The sequence below is a fragment of the Drosophila rhopaloa genome, unplaced genomic scaffold, assembly GCF_018152115.1.
Source record: "Drosophila rhopaloa isolate 14029-0021.01 unplaced genomic scaffold, ASM1815211v1 contig_2, whole genome shotgun sequence".
Lineage (NCBI taxonomy): Eukaryota > Metazoa > Arthropoda > Insecta > Diptera > Drosophilidae > Drosophila > Drosophila rhopaloa.
In genome coordinates this window covers 16,684,670-16,699,765 of record NW_025335083.1, presented here as the reverse complement: position 1 = coordinate 16,699,765, position 15,096 = coordinate 16,684,670, and the positions used below count along the sequence as shown (strand labels likewise).

At 46.6% G+C, this 15,096-nt stretch overlaps 5 protein-coding genes across 10 annotated transcripts; 3 read left to right on the top strand and 2 right to left on the bottom strand.

Moving 5' to 3' along the window:
• Positions 1 to 59: 59 nt before the first annotated feature.
• Positions 60 to 855, top strand: LOC108048832 (probable steroid-binding protein 3). Its single transcript, XM_017130157.2, has 2 exons — positions 60 to 98; positions 155 to 855. Exon 2 carries the CDS (start codon positions 171 to 173, stop codon positions 738 to 740), a length of 570 nt encoding a protein of 189 aa, XP_016985646.1. The 5' UTR covers positions 60 to 98; positions 155 to 170; the 3' UTR covers positions 741 to 855.
• Positions 856 to 1,110: 255 nt separating this feature from the next.
• Positions 1,111 to 2,017, top strand: LOC108051286 (60S ribosomal protein L24). Its single transcript, XM_017133726.2, has 3 exons — positions 1,111 to 1,169; positions 1,285 to 1,360; positions 1,416 to 2,017. Exons 1-3 carry the CDS (start codon positions 1,165 to 1,167, stop codon positions 1,800 to 1,802), a joined length of 468 nt encoding a protein of 155 aa, XP_016989215.1. The 5' UTR covers positions 1,111 to 1,164; the 3' UTR covers positions 1,803 to 2,017.
• A 295-nt stretch (positions 2,018 to 2,312) lies between these two features.
• On the bottom strand, positions 2,313 to 9,074 carry LOC108050459 (general transcription factor 3C polypeptide 1). The gene is made up of 7 exons (XM_017132550.2): positions 8,785 to 9,074; positions 8,174 to 8,726; positions 7,328 to 8,063; positions 6,191 to 7,210; positions 5,130 to 6,134; positions 3,504 to 4,873; positions 2,313 to 3,437 (listed from the first exon to the last, which is right to left on the bottom strand). The coding sequence occupies exons 1-7, from the start codon at positions 8,867 to 8,869 to the stop codon at positions 2,480 to 2,482; spliced, it is 5,727 nt and encodes a 1,908-aa protein (XP_016988039.2). The 5' UTR covers positions 8,870 to 9,074; the 3' UTR covers positions 2,313 to 2,479.
• A 114-nt stretch (positions 9,075 to 9,188) lies between these two features.
• Positions 9,189 to 10,642, top strand: LOC108052387 (inhibitor of growth protein 5). 2 transcript variants are annotated; one of them, XM_017134786.2, is made up of 5 exons: positions 9,189 to 9,320; positions 9,385 to 9,741; positions 9,804 to 9,964; positions 10,239 to 10,397; positions 10,461 to 10,642. In XM_017134786.2, exons 1-5 carry the CDS (start codon positions 9,284 to 9,286, stop codon positions 10,560 to 10,562), a joined length of 816 nt encoding a protein of 271 aa, XP_016990275.1. In that variant the 5' UTR covers positions 9,189 to 9,283; the 3' UTR covers positions 10,563 to 10,642. The 2 variants fall into 2 exon arrangements, with proteins under 2 accessions (XP_016990275.1, XP_016990267.1); XM_017134778.2 differs by having other exon boundaries at positions 9,804 to 10,006.
• A 383-nt stretch (positions 10,643 to 11,025) lies between these two features.
• Positions 11,026 to 14,899, bottom strand: LOC108039435 (interferon-inducible double-stranded RNA-dependent protein kinase activator A homolog). 5 transcript variants are annotated; one of them, XM_044460411.1, is made up of 5 exons: positions 14,765 to 14,899; positions 13,867 to 14,647; positions 13,517 to 13,802; positions 12,441 to 12,578; positions 11,026 to 11,726 (listed from the first exon to the last, which is right to left on the bottom strand). In XM_044460411.1, exons 2-5 carry the CDS (start codon positions 14,601 to 14,603, stop codon positions 11,481 to 11,483), a joined length of 1,407 nt encoding a protein of 468 aa, XP_044316346.1. In that variant the 5' UTR covers positions 14,604 to 14,647; positions 14,765 to 14,899; the 3' UTR covers positions 11,026 to 11,480. The 5 variants fall into 5 exon arrangements, with proteins under 5 accessions (XP_044316346.1, XP_044316344.1, XP_044316347.1 ...); XM_044460409.1 differs by having other exon boundaries at positions 11,026 to 11,729; positions 14,765 to 14,898; XM_044460412.1 differs by lacking the exon at positions 12,441 to 12,578 and having other exon boundaries at positions 11,026 to 11,729.
• Between the last annotated feature and the right edge of the window lie 197 nt (positions 14,900 to 15,096).

Genomic DNA, 15,096 nt, shown 5'->3' with positions numbered 1-15,096 from the left:
CCAAATCGACTTGTCATTTTAAGTTGTGAAAAGGAAAGAAAAGTAGGCTGATAAAATAACGTTGAGCAAGTCACGTCAGTAGAAGTTAAATTGTTTGAGTAACTCAGAGAGCATAGGTACCATTTTTCGTTTCCTAATCCAATCCAAACTCCAGATTTCAGAGCTCCAAGATGGCCGGCAGTTCCAAGATTGTGGATCAGAGTTTTGCCTGGTACTCCAGCTTCTACGGCACCATCAAGCAGATGCCCATCAATATTGCACTCGTGATCGTTTCGACCATCGTATTCTACAAGGTTGTGAGACTTTCCAGGCGTCTTCACCGCGGTCAGGATCCAAGGGAACCGGCTAAGGCTAATGGTGGCCAACGGAAGCTACCCCCTCTGCTGAAGGACTTCACGATCCCGGAACTTCGCGAATACGACGGAACCCGGGAGGACGGTCGCATCCTGTTGGCCGTCAACTTTAATGTCTACGACGTGTCGCGATCCATGCACTATTATGGACGCGGCGGTGTTTACCCAAGCTATGCCGGTCGGGATATTTCACGGAACTTGATCCATTTTTCGGTGGAGTCAAATGAAAGCGAAGAATACGATGACTTGTGCGATCTTTCAACCAGCCAAATGAACACTTTAAGGGAGTGGGATCAGCAGTACAAGGAAAAATACCCATTTGTTGGAAAACTTTTGCGCCCAGGAGAGGTTCACACCAACTATGACGACGAGGAGGATTCGGAGTAGGAGCAGTAAGTTCCGTAACTGGAATGAAGACGACTTTTGTAAACGTACAATTATTTGCGGGAATTCAAATAAAAAGAAACTGAATGAGTTGGTCTGTGGTCCGATTCTACAAATAGCGCATTGTTAATATCCATTATTCAAATTACGTATATTTTGGTTGGCACTTAATTTTAATTTTATTTTACAAAATATTACAACTTTAAGGAACAACTCGGGTTGTTTCCTAGATTGGTTCACAGAAACCACACTTTTATTTTAATTTTTAAAATGTGTGCGCCTAACAGCCCGCACTTAACAGCACGGTGTCGGCACGTGGAGGTATTTTTTAGCACTTTTCTTACATCCGCGGCAGCCACACTAATTTGGCTCTGCTTTTCGTTTCCACTTCCGTTTTCTTTTCTTTTCGTGTTTCTACGCCAGCAAGATGAAGTATGTTATCGAAAAATGAGCAAATACACTGTTAATTGTGTTATTTGGCATCGGCTAACCCCATTTTGGCAATAGTAAACAGTGCCCCCGCTAATAAGTGTGTTTTCATTTACAGAATTGGCTTGTGTGCATTCAGCGGGTACAAAATCTACCCCGGCCATGGCAAGACCATGGTTAAGGTCGATGGCAAGGTAGGTAATTTGGGTACTCCATGGATTCAGTGACTAATAACCGCTTCCGTTGCAGTCCTTCACCTTCCTGGACAAGAAGTGCGAGCGCTCCTACCTGATGAAGCGCAATCCGCGCAAGGTTACGTGGACAGTGCTGTACCGCCGCAAGCACCGCAAGGGAATCGAGGAGGAGGCCTCCAAGAAGCGCACCCGCCGCACCCAGAAGTTCCAGCGCGCCATCGTCGGTGCCTCGCTGGCCGAGATCATGGCCAAGCGCAACATGAAGCCGGAGGTGCGCAAGGCGCAGCGCGACCAGGCCATCAAGGTGGCCAAGGAGCAGAAGCGTGCCGTCAAGGCCGCCAAGAAGGCTGCTGCCCCCGCTCCTGCCAAGAAGTCGGCGCCCAAGGCGAAGGCCGCCAAGGTCACGCAGAAGGCTGCTCCCCGCGTCGGAGGCAAGCGGTAAACACCCCAACCATCTCCTCCTCGACGGTAGTGATGTGCTAAAGTTAATCCAGGATTTAAGGAACCACAAGTGAATTGAAAATTAAACAAAAAGCTGCGAATGCGAATTCGTGGTGATCAAAAAAAAGCTATCGCGTGTTTTTGTTTTCTCAAGTTTGGCTTGTAAAGTGGAATATACCTAAAGAAAAAAAAAATAATGCATATCAAGTAACAGCATATTTGCGGGAACATTTACTTGCTCCAGGCTCTAGCCTTTTATGTCATCTTATTGAGTAAATTCCTATATCAAATGTCCATGAGATATACACATTAGATTTGATCTTTTCCGAGTACATTGTTAAAGGTTTAATGAAAGTGTAACTTTCCTGGATAACGCGCCATTTTCAAATTAGTTTGATTGCTGACGTCATAATTTGAAACAAAAATCAGATTGAAAACATTTTAGTTATAAACTTATTTTTGCTTTACAACTGAATTCTGTTTTAGTAATCCCGAAATTAACAGATGATAATTGTCAATATTAAACAGGATGTTTTTTTAATCCATATATTTTCATAGCGCAATCAAACGAAGTTTTTAAAACTAGTCATCATCAAAAGTCTCTTACAATATAAGTGCAGTTATTATTTTAGCTCAGGATTAATCTACTCTTAACATGGTCATATATCTCAACAAACCCTAAATGAATTCAGTGCCGTATTTTTTGAGGCCAATAAAGTTGGTAAGCCGACCGATAGCACTGCCATGCACTTGAACGTAGGTCTGCATCGGATCGTAGAGCTCTGTGACCGGCTGCTCTTCGCCATCCGCGTCATCATCATCCAGCAGCGATTCCACATGCACCTTGAGCGGGCGCATCTCCATTAGTTGTACACAACCTAGATCGTGCAGAAGTTCCAAAAGGAACATAATATCCACCGGCACCAAGTGCGAAAACCGCAAGAACAAGCTGTGCACAGTGCAGCCGACCCGAGAGATGCTCTCGCTAAGGATGGCGCCCAGCCAGCGATCGAGGACACGGCGGTTGAGGGAAGCATTCACCCGGATCCATGGCTGCGGCCTCATGGCAATCGCATCCCGGGAAGCCTCCAGCGCCGAATTAGCAACCTCAATGGCGGGCTCATTTCGCGTAGCCCTTTTTGGACGCTTGGCAACAGATCCTCCCGCCTCGTCGCTTTCACTCTCTGTGCTCTGTTGTTCAATAAGTTTGATTTTCTTCTCCGGAACTGAGCTGGATGTTGCCTGAGCCTCCAGTTTACGCTTGTGACCAACGACGGCCATCAGTGTTCCCGGAGCCGCCGCCACCAGCGGTTGCACTTTCTCACGCTCCAATCGCTTGATGTGGAACGTGTGCACCACCCAGTTGCGTATGTGGTTTTTGTGGACGTACATGTGACTAACTATGCCCACGCGCTTGACGAGATCGTGGTCGGCAAGGAGGTGCAGAGTTTCCAACAGGAAGTCGCCCAGGGGAAAGATCCTGCGCAACTCTAGCCCCTTCACACCGAGAGTATGCTGTTCAATGTGATTGAGTATGTCCTCCATGTGGCGAATGGCACGTTCGTCGAATCCCTTTTCATGGAGGATGGGCCGAAGGGTTTCAAAGGTGTTCTCCGTGTACTGCCAATATGTTGCCCTGAAAGCAAAGTGGCAATTAAGGGTTTAAAACGAAATACAAGACAAGTTTGTAGCAAAAACATACTTGAGCACCTTGTCCAGGACCGAAGAGCGTAGAGTGTCAATTGCCTGTTTGCCTTCTGGTCGTTCCAAGACCTTCATGCTGATGGTGGGCAAATGGACTACGAAAACATCTTGCGCTCGGGCCCGCTCTTCTTTGTTCAGTGCCGGCTCGTATTCCTGAACGCGATCCGCTTCCCAGGAATGTGGCTCGTCGTCGAGCAGCTCTGCACAAATGGACCGCCAGTCGGTGAGTTTGTGCAGAGTTTTCTCAGCCAACTGTTTTCCCAAATCCTTGACTTCCATCGCCTGCTGGTGTCCCCGCCAGTAAGCCTCCAATTGCTGGGCAAATGGCAGGAGATTCGAGATGTTCAGAGTGAGCGGTGTGCCAGCCGGGTGAGATTCCAGTTGGAATTGCTGCGATGAGGGCAGAGCATCAGCAACCAGTTGCCGCAGAATGGGTCTTTGCTCGTGGGCTATCCGCTCCACAGCGTTCAGGTAGTTGCCGCTGCGCATGATGCAGTTGGTGAAGGGACAGTCTCCTTGCTCCAAACGCGCCTGACTTATAGAGATGGCCTCACTCAAAGCATCCAAAGCACAGAAGAAGTGCATGGCACGCAAGGGCAGCTTAGAGAGCTGGTTATACGCACTGGCCGGGAGTCGGAAGCTCAGGTTGGCGGGATGGAAGCGAACACGTGACGCATGACGGGCACTGCTTTCGCCCTCAAGCCGCTTAGAGTACTCGGTGTGCGGAGCGTTATCAAAGATGCAGCTGTAGTGATCCAGAATGCGATCCGAGGAAGAGCCACTTTGCCGACCCATGGTGGAAGTGTCCACAGTCAAGATGTTTGCTGGGAGCTGCAGCGAAAGGCGAAGCCGGTTCTCCGACAACCACTCGCCCATCACCAGGAGTTGGGCGAAGTGTGGCGAGGCAAGCTGTTGCTCCTGGTCCTCCCGTAGCTGCTTATCCAAAGCAAAATAGCCGTCGTAGACGAAGTGCGTCAGCTTAGTGTAAGTCAGGCGGTACTTGTACTTGGAGCTGAGTAGGTGTCCAGGTCCTGTTATCTGCCGGCTGGCCGCCGACTGGATATTGCGCCTCTTCACCGCCACCAGCAACGAGTCCGCCCGCGCCTTGTTAAAGGCTGAGTTCAGTACTTCCTCGGAGAAGTGTTTGTAGATCTCGAACGTCTGCAGGTTCAGCAACGTCTTGTCCTTGGCGCAGCATATGTTGCTGTGCAACACTCCGTGGGCCACCGCCACCTGAAGGTCCGTTTCCGTAGCGGGGTCCTGGAAGAGCAACTGCTGCTCCTCGTGCGCTGACCGACACTCGCGTAGTTGGTTGCCGAATGCGTCCAAGGAGTCTGGCAGTAGGAACTGTCTGGTGACAGAACCTTGCTTTAAAGGGAAAGGGTTTAAGGATGAGGCCAGTTTTGTCATCTTAATGGTTTAAACCGATATAAAAGTATGGAATTTTGCACTGTATATGTGCTCACGTTAGCCTTAACGTGAAGATGAGAAATCTTAAGAATTACACATGTACAGTGGGATTATAATGCTCTTATTATAGTTAGTTCATAGTTTTAAAACTTAAGCTAGCTTTATATAAATAAATATAAATAAATAAATAAAAATAAATATAGATCCTACTCACCGATTTTGCGACCATCCGCTGCAGCTTGGCCATCATGAGGGCAAAATGAACCATCAACGCCCCTTGGAAATCGGCTTTGTTGGGATAGTCTCGCTTCAACTGACTCAGGAAGCGATCGTTGTAGACCGTAGAAAACTGAGGCTGCGTCTGCATCGCATAGATCCAACCGGGCACATCCGGGATGTCCCGCCTCATCTTGACCAAGAACTGCACGCGGCGTACGCACGCCTGTGTGGTCTTGTTGCATATGCCCAACCAGCGGCGTATTAAATCCCGGCAGACGAGGGCCAAATCGCACAAGGTCAGGGTCATCGTGGGTGCGTCTATGAACATGTAGACGGCCCGGCCCATCTTGAGCAGCCGATCCTCCTCAGGCGCCCATTTGACACGTAGTGTGCGCATATTTCGCAAGGCATCCCGGTCGACGTCATCGCGCGGACCGCTCGACTTGTTCTTGGTTGTCTTAGCGGCAGACAGCTCGCGTGTTTTGCGTACCGCTAGCCGGGGACCTATCTTCAGACGCATAATAGTTGCCCGCTTGCGGACTGGTTTTTTCGCCCTCTCCCTTGCTGCTGCCGATTTTCCACCATTCTGACGCTGCACCCAGGACCAGTGGCGAAACTGATGGGCAAACAAGTGCGAGCCCAAGCCAGCGGCTCCCAGGTGATCGCCCGGAACTGTTCCATTGTCCAGCTCAACGGCCTGCTCAAACTCGACGGTGGGTTGGAATACTAGGACTTTTAGGCGCGCCGGTAGCTTCCTCTGCGAGCTTAAAGTTTTGCGGTATCCCAGCTTTGTGTAGATGCAGATGTGCTGCAGTTTGGCCCAGTAGTTACCTACTTGTTCTGCATTGAAGAACTCAAAGTTGAGCTGTGTGTACGAGCGATCGGCGCTGACCTGCATGTAATTGTGCTCAGTACTGGAAGTGGTATCCAGTAGGCGGGTGCGCTGATTCAGGAACACCCATCGATGCAGTGAGTCGCGACCCAGCTTTTGCTCGCTTACCTGGAATGGAGTCATTTAAATCAGTACAAGTTGCTCACATGAAGTGTGGCGCTCACCTGGATCAGACCCATGTTGTTCAGTAGCCGCAGAGTGCCCACGTAGAGCTGCTGCAACTTCAGACGTGGCACAATAGTATCCAATTTGAGCTGGGAAAGAAGGTAATGCTGGCGGATGGGATGCTGCAGCTGTACACGCAACTCCTCGCTGGCTTCGCGTTCAATGCGGCATATGCGTAGAAACAGGGAGAGCGGCATTCGGTCCATGGCGTCCATGAAGTACAGCCAGCCGGATGGTTTGTCCTCGTATCGCGGTAGAGGTGGGATAAAGGTGCGCCAGCTAATGTCTTCGGTATAGGGCGGGACGGTATCGGCCTCCGCCTGCCACTCGTCGAGAAACTGGCGAGGCTGTAGCGCTGGCTCCGACTTTTGCCACTTCTGTACTAATTCGGTGGTCATGGGAAGGGGCTTTTGATTCAGCGAAAGCTGGTGGTACAGATAGTAGAGGAACTCGTGCAAAGTCCTTGCCAGCAGCAGCTTGGGAGCCTGTGTCTTGCACACCACAATTGGACGCTCTGGCACAAGTTTTCGACGTGCCAGAACCTCCTTGCGTTCCCTGGGATGCAGCTGCGATGGTCTTTTCATCCGCTCTTCGGTAAGCAAATGGAAGTTGCTCTTGAGCTTGAGGATCTCGCGCTTCATGACCACGTGGTCAAGTCCGATTTTCGGGTGGGTGGCGAAGCGGTAGATGCGAACTCGTTGCTGGTAATGAAGGGTGATCTCGAACACGTTTATAACATGGTCTTCGACCAAAGGACGTAGCAGGCGCAGCAACGAACGACGACACAAGCTGTCCTTGAAACCTGTCCGGCGCTCCTCCTCCTGAAGGTTCTTTTGCAGCCGGTGTAGGGGCACTAGACAGTGCTGGTCGATCTGGCGTATAATACATTTCTGGCGACTTATTTGGCGCTGCGTCTGGTTGGTCGTTCTGCTCTTTTTTAATTTGAACGCTATGGGTCGAGCATTCATCACGATCTCGGGCATATCCTTCAGGGTGATTTCAGTGTTTTCGGTAATATTCTGGAAAAGAAATACATTTATTACAGCGGAGAACACTCATATTTAAACTAAAGTTAAGCTTTATGAAGAGTGTTTTAAAATACTTTACCATTCAATAGTTATAAGTAGTTAACTTACCGGCTCATCCTCGCACTTGATCTCTTGCTTCTTTTTCTTGATCTCGTCTTCTTTCGTGAGGTCCCCTAAATGCTCTTTGGCCACGAAACGGAATTGACGGCTTTTTCCCACCTGCTCCGAGTACTCCTTGACCAGGCCATCTTTATTCATTCGCTTGACGAAGTGGCGCATGGAATTGGCGTTGATACCCGTGTAGTGACACAATTCGGTGCTGTTGAGGCCACGTTTGCCAAATCTGGCCACGGCCCGGACTACCTCCTCCTCCGGAGGCATGTCTAAGTAGCAATGGCCCACATCCAGGAACTCAGACACCTGATTCTCCTCGCTTTCATCGTTCTTGTACAGGTCCTCTAGTTGCATATCTGGATTGCGGAGCTGTATAACAGTCACTTTGCGTGTGGTCGACTTGGACTGCTTTCCCGACTTGGTAAGCGCATTGATGGCTTTCTCCACTTGCTTGGTCTCGAAGAACTTGCGAAAGGCGTGTGTTACCAGCAGCTTCTTCGGCTTGAAATGGGTGGGACGCCCCAGCAGTTCTGTTAACTCGGAGACGGGTACTTGGCGGCTGCTGGTCCGCATTATCTCCAGGTACAGCTTCTCGAGGTTCTCCTGCGAGTGGTTTTTGTAGATTCGGTAAAAGCGCGGTAGCATTAGCAGTGATGAGACCAAAAAGCGACCCTTGTTGATTTCGTTATAGTTCTGGGCGATGACCAACTGAAGGTTGATCAGTTTGTTTCTGAAAATAAAGATTATGTTAAATGAAATCCCAAAAAATCATCATAAATTAAGATTAATTCATGTTTAAGGGGTATATGTACATTGTATTTAAATGGAGCCACAACTCACTTGATATAGAAAAGAATTCCAGTGTCTTTGCTGTAGTTCATTAGCGACCAAGGGCCTCCGGTGGTGTGTCCGCTGTAGCGCATCCGTCCGATAGCCTCCAGAAAGATAAAGTTAGGTAGCGGCAGACGCTGGGGCAACATTAGGTTATTAGGGGTCAGTGCCGTTTCTCGCAGTTCCTGGGAGGCCACTACGACAAGCCTGCCAGCCCACTGTTCAGTGGCTTGAGCAGCATTTAAGGCCTGCAGATCGCTCGCCGGGATTGGTTTGCGGGTCTTGAAGTCATTGCAGTTACCCATAACGCCGTCCTCTTGCACGTAGGCGGGCGGATACAACAGGAAGGGACACTGCTCAGGCACAACGGGCATGCCCAGCTTTTCGTCCATGTCGTTGAGGCGATCATAGTAGGGCATCAGGGGTCGCTCTGCCGGTAGCTCAAAGAACTCGATCTTGTGGGGCGGTGTGCAGAGCAGCAATGTCCACACCTGCTCCCGAATGCGATCGGGCAATGGGGAAGGAGCAAACTCCAGGCGCCTGGCCAGCAGGTCCCAGAGATCTGAAAACGTCTTAAGGATTACTTGGTTTCTTGCGCAAAAGACAGAGGAATCTCTTACAGGGCAATGTCACCCCCTCCAAGCCCTCCAGGGCCACTTCATCGTAGATGGCGTTGATCCAGGACCCTCCAGAGCTGGCGCTCATTTTTAATAACTTTATTTAAATCGAATAAAACTGATCAAAACATAAAGTTGCGTTTTGGATTAGTAGAGTTGTCAGCCTCTAAAAAGGCAAGCATTGCATCAAAAACAGCTGTTGCTCGATAGCAAATATGAGTTTTTTCTTTTATAAAGTAAATTCAAAAAAAGATTTTAACAAAAAAAAAGAGCTAGGTTATATTTACAGATATCTACAAAATAAACTGAAATAAACGCAAATTAGTAGATGTGATTTTTTGCACTGCTTGTCGTTAGAGTTGTCAACCACTGTTAGGTTATCGATAACTTCGTACATCAAGTGAGCCCACGCACAAAAACAGCTGTTGCTGAATCGTAAATAGACGCTGTTTTTACTTATACACCCTAAATTGCTTGTTAGTAGCTACATTTCGACCAAAAAATGTCGTCGGCAATATATTTGGAAAACTATCTGGATGGTGGGTTTATAGTTGCACCTGAGAATCACACCGGAAACCTTGTATATTTACCATTTTCAAACAGGCCTGGAGAGTCTGCCCACGGAGCTGGAGCGAAACTTTAAGTTGATGCGGAAACTGGACGATCGCGCCCAAACGGCAATGAAGAGCATTGATAGCCATGCAAAGGACTTCATGCGAAAGCTGGGCGAAAACGGGGCCATGAGCGACGAGGAGCGCAAGGAGCGCCAGGAGGACATAAAGGCGCTGTTTGGCAAAGCCAAGGAGTACAGTGACGACAAGGTCCAGCTGGCCATACAAACATACGAACTGGTGGACAAGCAGATACGCCGCCTGGACAACGACCTGGCCCGCTTCGAGGGCGAGATCCAGGAGAAGGCTTCCTCCACGCGTGCCAAATCCGAGGAAGTGGTGGCCAAGAGTAAGAGTTAATTTTGGTATCCCACTTTCCATTAGTTTAATCTCAATTTTGACTGCTTGCAGAAGGTCGCAAAAAGACTAAGGACAGCAAGACGGCGGGCAAAAAGAAGAAGTCCGCCTCATCGGACGAGGACACTGGGCGTGGCAGCAACCAGACCAACGCCAATTCCAGCCTCAATTCGAGCAGCAATGCAGGGCAAGGTACCAAAAAGAAAAAGTCCAAGGTAAATCAAGAAAAAGAAACTCGCAAGGGGGGCGCACAAAAGGTAAACCATCCACATTATCATATACATTGTTAGTTCTCTAGTTTGTTTTACCTATTTCCCAGTTTTGGTTGGCCCGATTTAGAAGAACTACTTCTTGTTTTGTAGCTTATCCCCGTAGATACCCTGCATTCTCCATTGTCTTTAGACTATCGTTTGCATTTAATCTTATGTATCTGCATGCCACTACCATCCGAAAACCTTTTTTCTTAATCTTCTGTTACTCCCCACCTAGAAAACCGTCGAGGTGGATGACTCAGAGAAGGAGTCGTGCCACACGGCCGCCACGCACCCCAGCGACGTTATGGACATGCCCGTCGACCCCAATGAGCCAACGTATTGTCTGTGCCACCAGGTGTCCTATGGTGAGATGATTGGCTGCGACAATCCCGACGTGAGTATCCGTTTTTCATTTGATTGGTGGTCCGTTCTAAAGGTTCTCCTCACCACTTTTTAGTGCCCCATCGAGTGGTTCCACTTTGCCTGCGTTGGCCTTACCACAAAGCCAAAGGGCAAATGGTTCTGTCCCAAGTGCACGCAGGACCGAAAGAAGAAATAGTTGCAATCTCTTATAAGAACGTAGAATACAGCTAGCCTAAGTACTAATTTAAATAAAGTTTTGGCATGTTACTGTCAATAATTTATATTTCGGATTTTCTTATTATTTTATTAAATACTTATTTCAGGGTTTTTAAAATTGTCCATACACTTATTTGATTTATAACGAAAATTAAACAAGCTTTTTGCGAATATCTCAAGAACGATTCAAGAAAAAATTTTTGTCGTACCCATCATGTTCAATTAGTAGTGTACTAGTGTAATTAAACGTCGCTTTAAGATTGACAACAATAAAGGATTGATCGTATACGTATCATATATTAAGGGGAGCTCCATCCGCGGAACTTTAAATTTTCTTAAATTATAAAATATAGTTTTTATTTTAGTCCCAGTTAAAAAATCTGTTTTTCAGCACTAGAAGAAATAAAAATCATTGATAACCGCCCAAGCAAATAAAATGTCCATTTTAGTAGCGATTACCGAAATACCGAATATATTTATAAGCCTTATCACCTTCGAACACCAAACCACGCGATCTATCTTAAGCCTAGTTAGCTAGTTTCATTGGATTTATTGGGTTTTTTTCTGTGGCTTTCGTTTCTTGGAATTATAAACAATTTCAAAGCGATTATAAGATTCCAATATAGATTACACACTTGTCTGTATATGCAAGTGTACATACGTTGTTAAGTGTATATGAACATTTACATATATAGTAAAGAAAAGTCAACTGTCTAATCATAGGAATCGTGAAAGAAACCAAATATAAATTATATCGCCATTGGACTGAGCCACAAAGGGTGCTTGGACACTCCCGGAAAGAAAGCTATTTGGTGCGGGTACTGTAACCCGTAACAGCATGCGCCATATCCTCGTGGTCGTGGTGTGCGTTCAGATTTTGCTATGCAGCTGGCTGCCCCTATTTCTTGGTCATGATCTTCAAATACTCGAGAGCGTTCTGGGCGGCATGCCGCTGGGCCTCCGCGGCCGACGGACCGCTTCCATGGCAAACGCCCACGGGCAGCGTGGAGAGCTGAACTAGACACTGGAACTGTCCAGTGAAGGTCTTCTCCTCGATGTCCACGTAGGTCACCTCGAACTGGTTCTCGGTCGCGATCTCGCCCAGCAGCTTGATGTAGTCGATCTTAGTGCTCTTTAGGCAAGTCTTCTGGAAACAAAACATAGGGAACCACATTAGCGGAGACTCAAAATACACTTGCAAAACGATATATTACACATAGGTTGCGTTTACTAAATACATGTAAGTAGATGTGTGCATGGATTCAGATAAATAAGAAGTCGAACTTCCAAACTTTAACACATCAATAAGAACACGATGCACTTGTAAACTTTTTTCTTAACGTTCCTCAAAGTATTTAATATTTGTGTTTTGATCTTAGAAAAAAATCAAAATTTAAAATTCGTTTCGTAGAACAAGAATTAAAAATGTAATGTTCGTATCAGGTAGAGTATAAGAAAATGGTGAAAAGTATATGGTAAGTTTTGTTAATTTACTTTCATTACATAGATTTAAAGGTATCGAAAAATTATTACATGTGAAATCATTTTAAATTAAAAGCTGTATACCATTTCCAATAACCTTTTCTGAAATTTGCCTTAGCCAAGAATTGGAGGAAGGTAAATACATTTAATTTAGATTATTCAATATATTGTAAGCTCACGATAGGGAAATGAAATTTAAGTTCCAGTGAATAAAAGAGTAATATTTGTGAAAAATCAACTTATGGAAGTTATGGAAGTTCGACAGGATTTTAATTTTATAAGCAAATAAGTGTGAGCCAAAACTCCAATTTATCCTGGATTTTGTTTATTTGCATTTGCAAATTATTTTGTGAGATTTAGTGACAGTGAAATTTACCTGTAACTTGAGCAGTTTTTTGCCCGTCGCATTTTTCAGGGTCTTATGGAACTGGGATACTTTGTTACTGTGCTGCGTGGTCAGTGTTGGCACAGAGATATCTTTCAATTCACCATAATAATTTTCGCTACTGCGGGGCTGTAAATAAGAGCGCAAAGTTGTTGGTTTCTTTTTCTCCGTTTTATTTTGCACACAATCGAATTCACCCACGCAAATGGTGAGTTGAAACATATCACATGGATGTGGATGGGTGCAGAGGATGATTTCAAAGGATGCTAGGATAGCCTTCAAAATCTAGGTATAAACTTATTTTCTTTTAACAAGCATACATTTTAGGCAAGACAAACAATAAAGACAGGAAAAGGCACCAAAATAAACCACAATCATAAAATGAACGAATAAAACCAGGTTTAGTATATTTGGCAACATTTGTATAATTGGTAAGGAATTACTAATAATAAAAACTAAACGAATTAATGCAAATTTGTACATTTCATCACGATTGTTTAAGTATTCGAATTCAAGGCAGTTACTAAAATATAAGGCGGATTAGACTTAATTACGATGGAATACCGTTACAAAACATGACAAAATCTGTTATTATTGACATTAATATGATATAATTTTCAAAATATTTTATTAGGACACAGGAATTGTTCCGATTTTAAATTTGTATTTCCTTTTAAGATTCTAGTTTGCTTAGAGGCAACTAAGCGATATTACACAAACGTTTACATCTTAAAAGATTTTTGGTTTAATAGATTATATATTTACGTGGAATCATACAAAAAATACAATTTTTAACCAAAAAGTATTTTTTAAGAGTCAAAAGGTAAAACAACTGACACAAAATACATAAAAAGAAGATGTTCTACAGAAATATTTAAGCTAAGACAGTCCGCAACCAATTAAATTGAATCAGTCTGTCATAAAAGCATGCACAAGATTGCGGGGTGAGTAATAGAAAAGTGTGGGAGCTTTGTGACCCCGGGTTAAATCTCAAGCAACTGAAAGTCTTCAGAGATGCGCACATATCGCTCGCTTAATGTGCAGCTGGTGTCTTGGATGGTACTCACTTCGCCCTCCAACTCGCCGCAGATGCTGTCGCTAATCTTGGCCGAATCAATGGGCGTCTCCTGCAGCCGCATCCACATGCGGTGGGCGGCCAAGCGCTTGGCTATCTTCTTGCTCTTGCCTTTGCCCATCTCGCGATAGTTGAGGATCGAGCAGGCGATCGTGAAGAGCCGCTCGTGGGGCAGCCCCACTTCCGTCTCCGTTTCGTACGACGGTGGTGGCCATCGCCGCTGCATGCACAACTCCTGCAGCCACCCAATAGGATTGCCCACGATCTTGTCGCCAACACTGCAATCACAGAGGGCAAAAAGATTAGATAGCGCCCTGAAAGAGTTCCTTGCGGGAAACTCACTCTCCGCCGCCCGTGGCATTGGCGTTGCCGTCACCGCCGCTCCCGGCGACCGTGAGACCAGTCACCGACGGACCGGCGGAGCTGCTGGGCGATTCCGGCAGCTGCGGTCCGATCAGCTTGTCAATGAGAGCACGGGCCGCCGCGTGCTTAGCCTCTTTCTTTGAGCGTCCCGCACCCATGGCCGTGAAGGGGGTGTCCTTGTCCTTGAAGGACACGCGAAACCGGAAGGTCGGCTCGTGAATGGCGCCCTCGATCTGGACGAGCTCATAGCCCGGCGTGATGCCGCGCCGGCTGAGCAGCTCCTGCAGAATGCTGACGGGCGTCTTCATGGCCAGTCCATTGGCGTCTGTCTCGCTGACGAACTTTAGTGCATCGTCGCTGGGCATTAGTCCCCCAATTAGGCCCACCCCGGTTGCTCCTGGAACTCCTGATCCAGCCGCCAAGGCGGGATCCCCCAGCTCCGACAGCTGCAGCTGACCAGGCTGCGAAGGCTGCACCACCTGGGCCACCTTCTCCTTCTTGATCTTCACAGGGCGCTGCCCCAGCGGAGCACTCTTGACCGGACTGCCGGGGCCGAGGGCGGGATTGCCATTGCCCAGGCCGCCCAGATTGTCGTACTGCCGCCGCGGAGCAAATCCCGTCTGGACGGGATTCTGGAGTGATTGGGGCGTCTGCTGGAGGTGCATGTTCTGCAGCTGCTGCGGCAGGCTATGCCCGTGGAAGTTCTCCTGGTCCATGGTGTTTCTGTTTCTTACGGTTTTCGGGAGGACTCGGTGTGTATCTATTTTGATTCTTGAGGTTAATATGTGGCCGAAAAATCGATACTAAACCGACGAGCAGCGGGATTTGACTAAAAGTGGATGATTCCCGCCGTCGCCGATTTTCAAGCACTACTCACGGTCGAATCGCGGTTTTTAACTGTTTTTTATTTAATAATAATTTATTAATGGTTAGTTAATAATTCATTCTTAAATAAAAAATACAGCAAAATCCAGACGCACACACGAATTGTATGTATGTATACTGATGAACGTGGTTGCCGGACTTTTGCCAGGTGGCCTACTCAATTGCTGTTATTCTCACCCCAAAAAATGAGATTTTGAAATATAGCAATTTTGATAATTGCCATTAAATTCGCAGAAAATCATTTATACTGAATTACGAGTGATAATGATATATTATAATGATATTCTCAAATCAAAAAACAGCAGTAATTGTTTATAGTAAAGC

What these genes read in the sequence shown, in the direction of transcription:
- LOC108039435 (XM_044460409.1), bottom strand. Translation starts at nt 14,603, where the DNA reads ATGGACCAGGAGAACTTCCACGGGCATAGCCTGCCGCAGCAGCTGCAG. An exon ending in GCGGCGAGTTGGAGGGCGAA is followed by an intron (nt 12,579 to 13,516) that starts GTGAGTACCATC and finishes TCTTATTTACAG; the next exon opens with CCCCGCAGTAGCGAAAATTA. An exon ending in AAAAACTGCTCAAGTTACAG is followed by an intron (nt 11,730 to 12,440) that starts GTAAATTTCACT and finishes TTTTGTTTCCAG; the next exon opens with AAGACTTGCCTAAAGAGCAC.
- LOC108050459 (XM_017132550.2), bottom strand. Translation starts at nt 8,869, where the DNA reads ATGAGCGCCAGCTCTGGAGGGTCCTGGATCAACGCCATCTACGATGAA. An exon ending in GGAATTCTTTTCTATATCAA is followed by an intron (nt 8,064 to 8,173) that starts GTGAGTTGTGGC and finishes CTTTATTTTCAG; the next exon opens with AAACAAACTGATCAACCTTC. An exon ending in GTCCTGGACAAGGTGCTCAA is followed by an intron (nt 3,438 to 3,503) that starts GTATGTTTTTGC and finishes CTTTGCTTTCAG; the next exon opens with GGCAACATATTGGCAGTACA.
- LOC108051286 (XM_017133726.2), top strand. An exon ending in TGGTTAAGGTCGATGGCAAG is followed by an intron (nt 1,361 to 1,415) that starts GTAGGTAATTTG and finishes CTTCCGTTGCAG; the next exon opens with TCCTTCACCTTCCTGGACAA.
- LOC108048832 (XM_017130157.2), top strand. Translation starts at nt 171, where the DNA reads ATGGCCGGCAGTTCCAAGATTGTGGATCAGAGTTTTGCCTGGTACTCC.
- LOC108052387 (XM_017134778.2), top strand. Translation starts at nt 9,284, where the DNA reads ATGTCGTCGGCAATATATTTGGAAAACTATCTGGATG. An exon ending in TTTGGAAAACTATCTGGATG is followed by an intron (nt 9,321 to 9,384) that starts GTGGGTTTATAG and finishes ATTTTCAAACAG; the next exon opens with GCCTGGAGAGTCTGCCCACG. An exon ending in GCAAGGGGGGCGCACAAAAG is followed by an intron (nt 10,007 to 10,238) that starts GTAAACCATCCA and finishes CTCCCCACCTAG; the next exon opens with AAAACCGTCGAGGTGGATGA.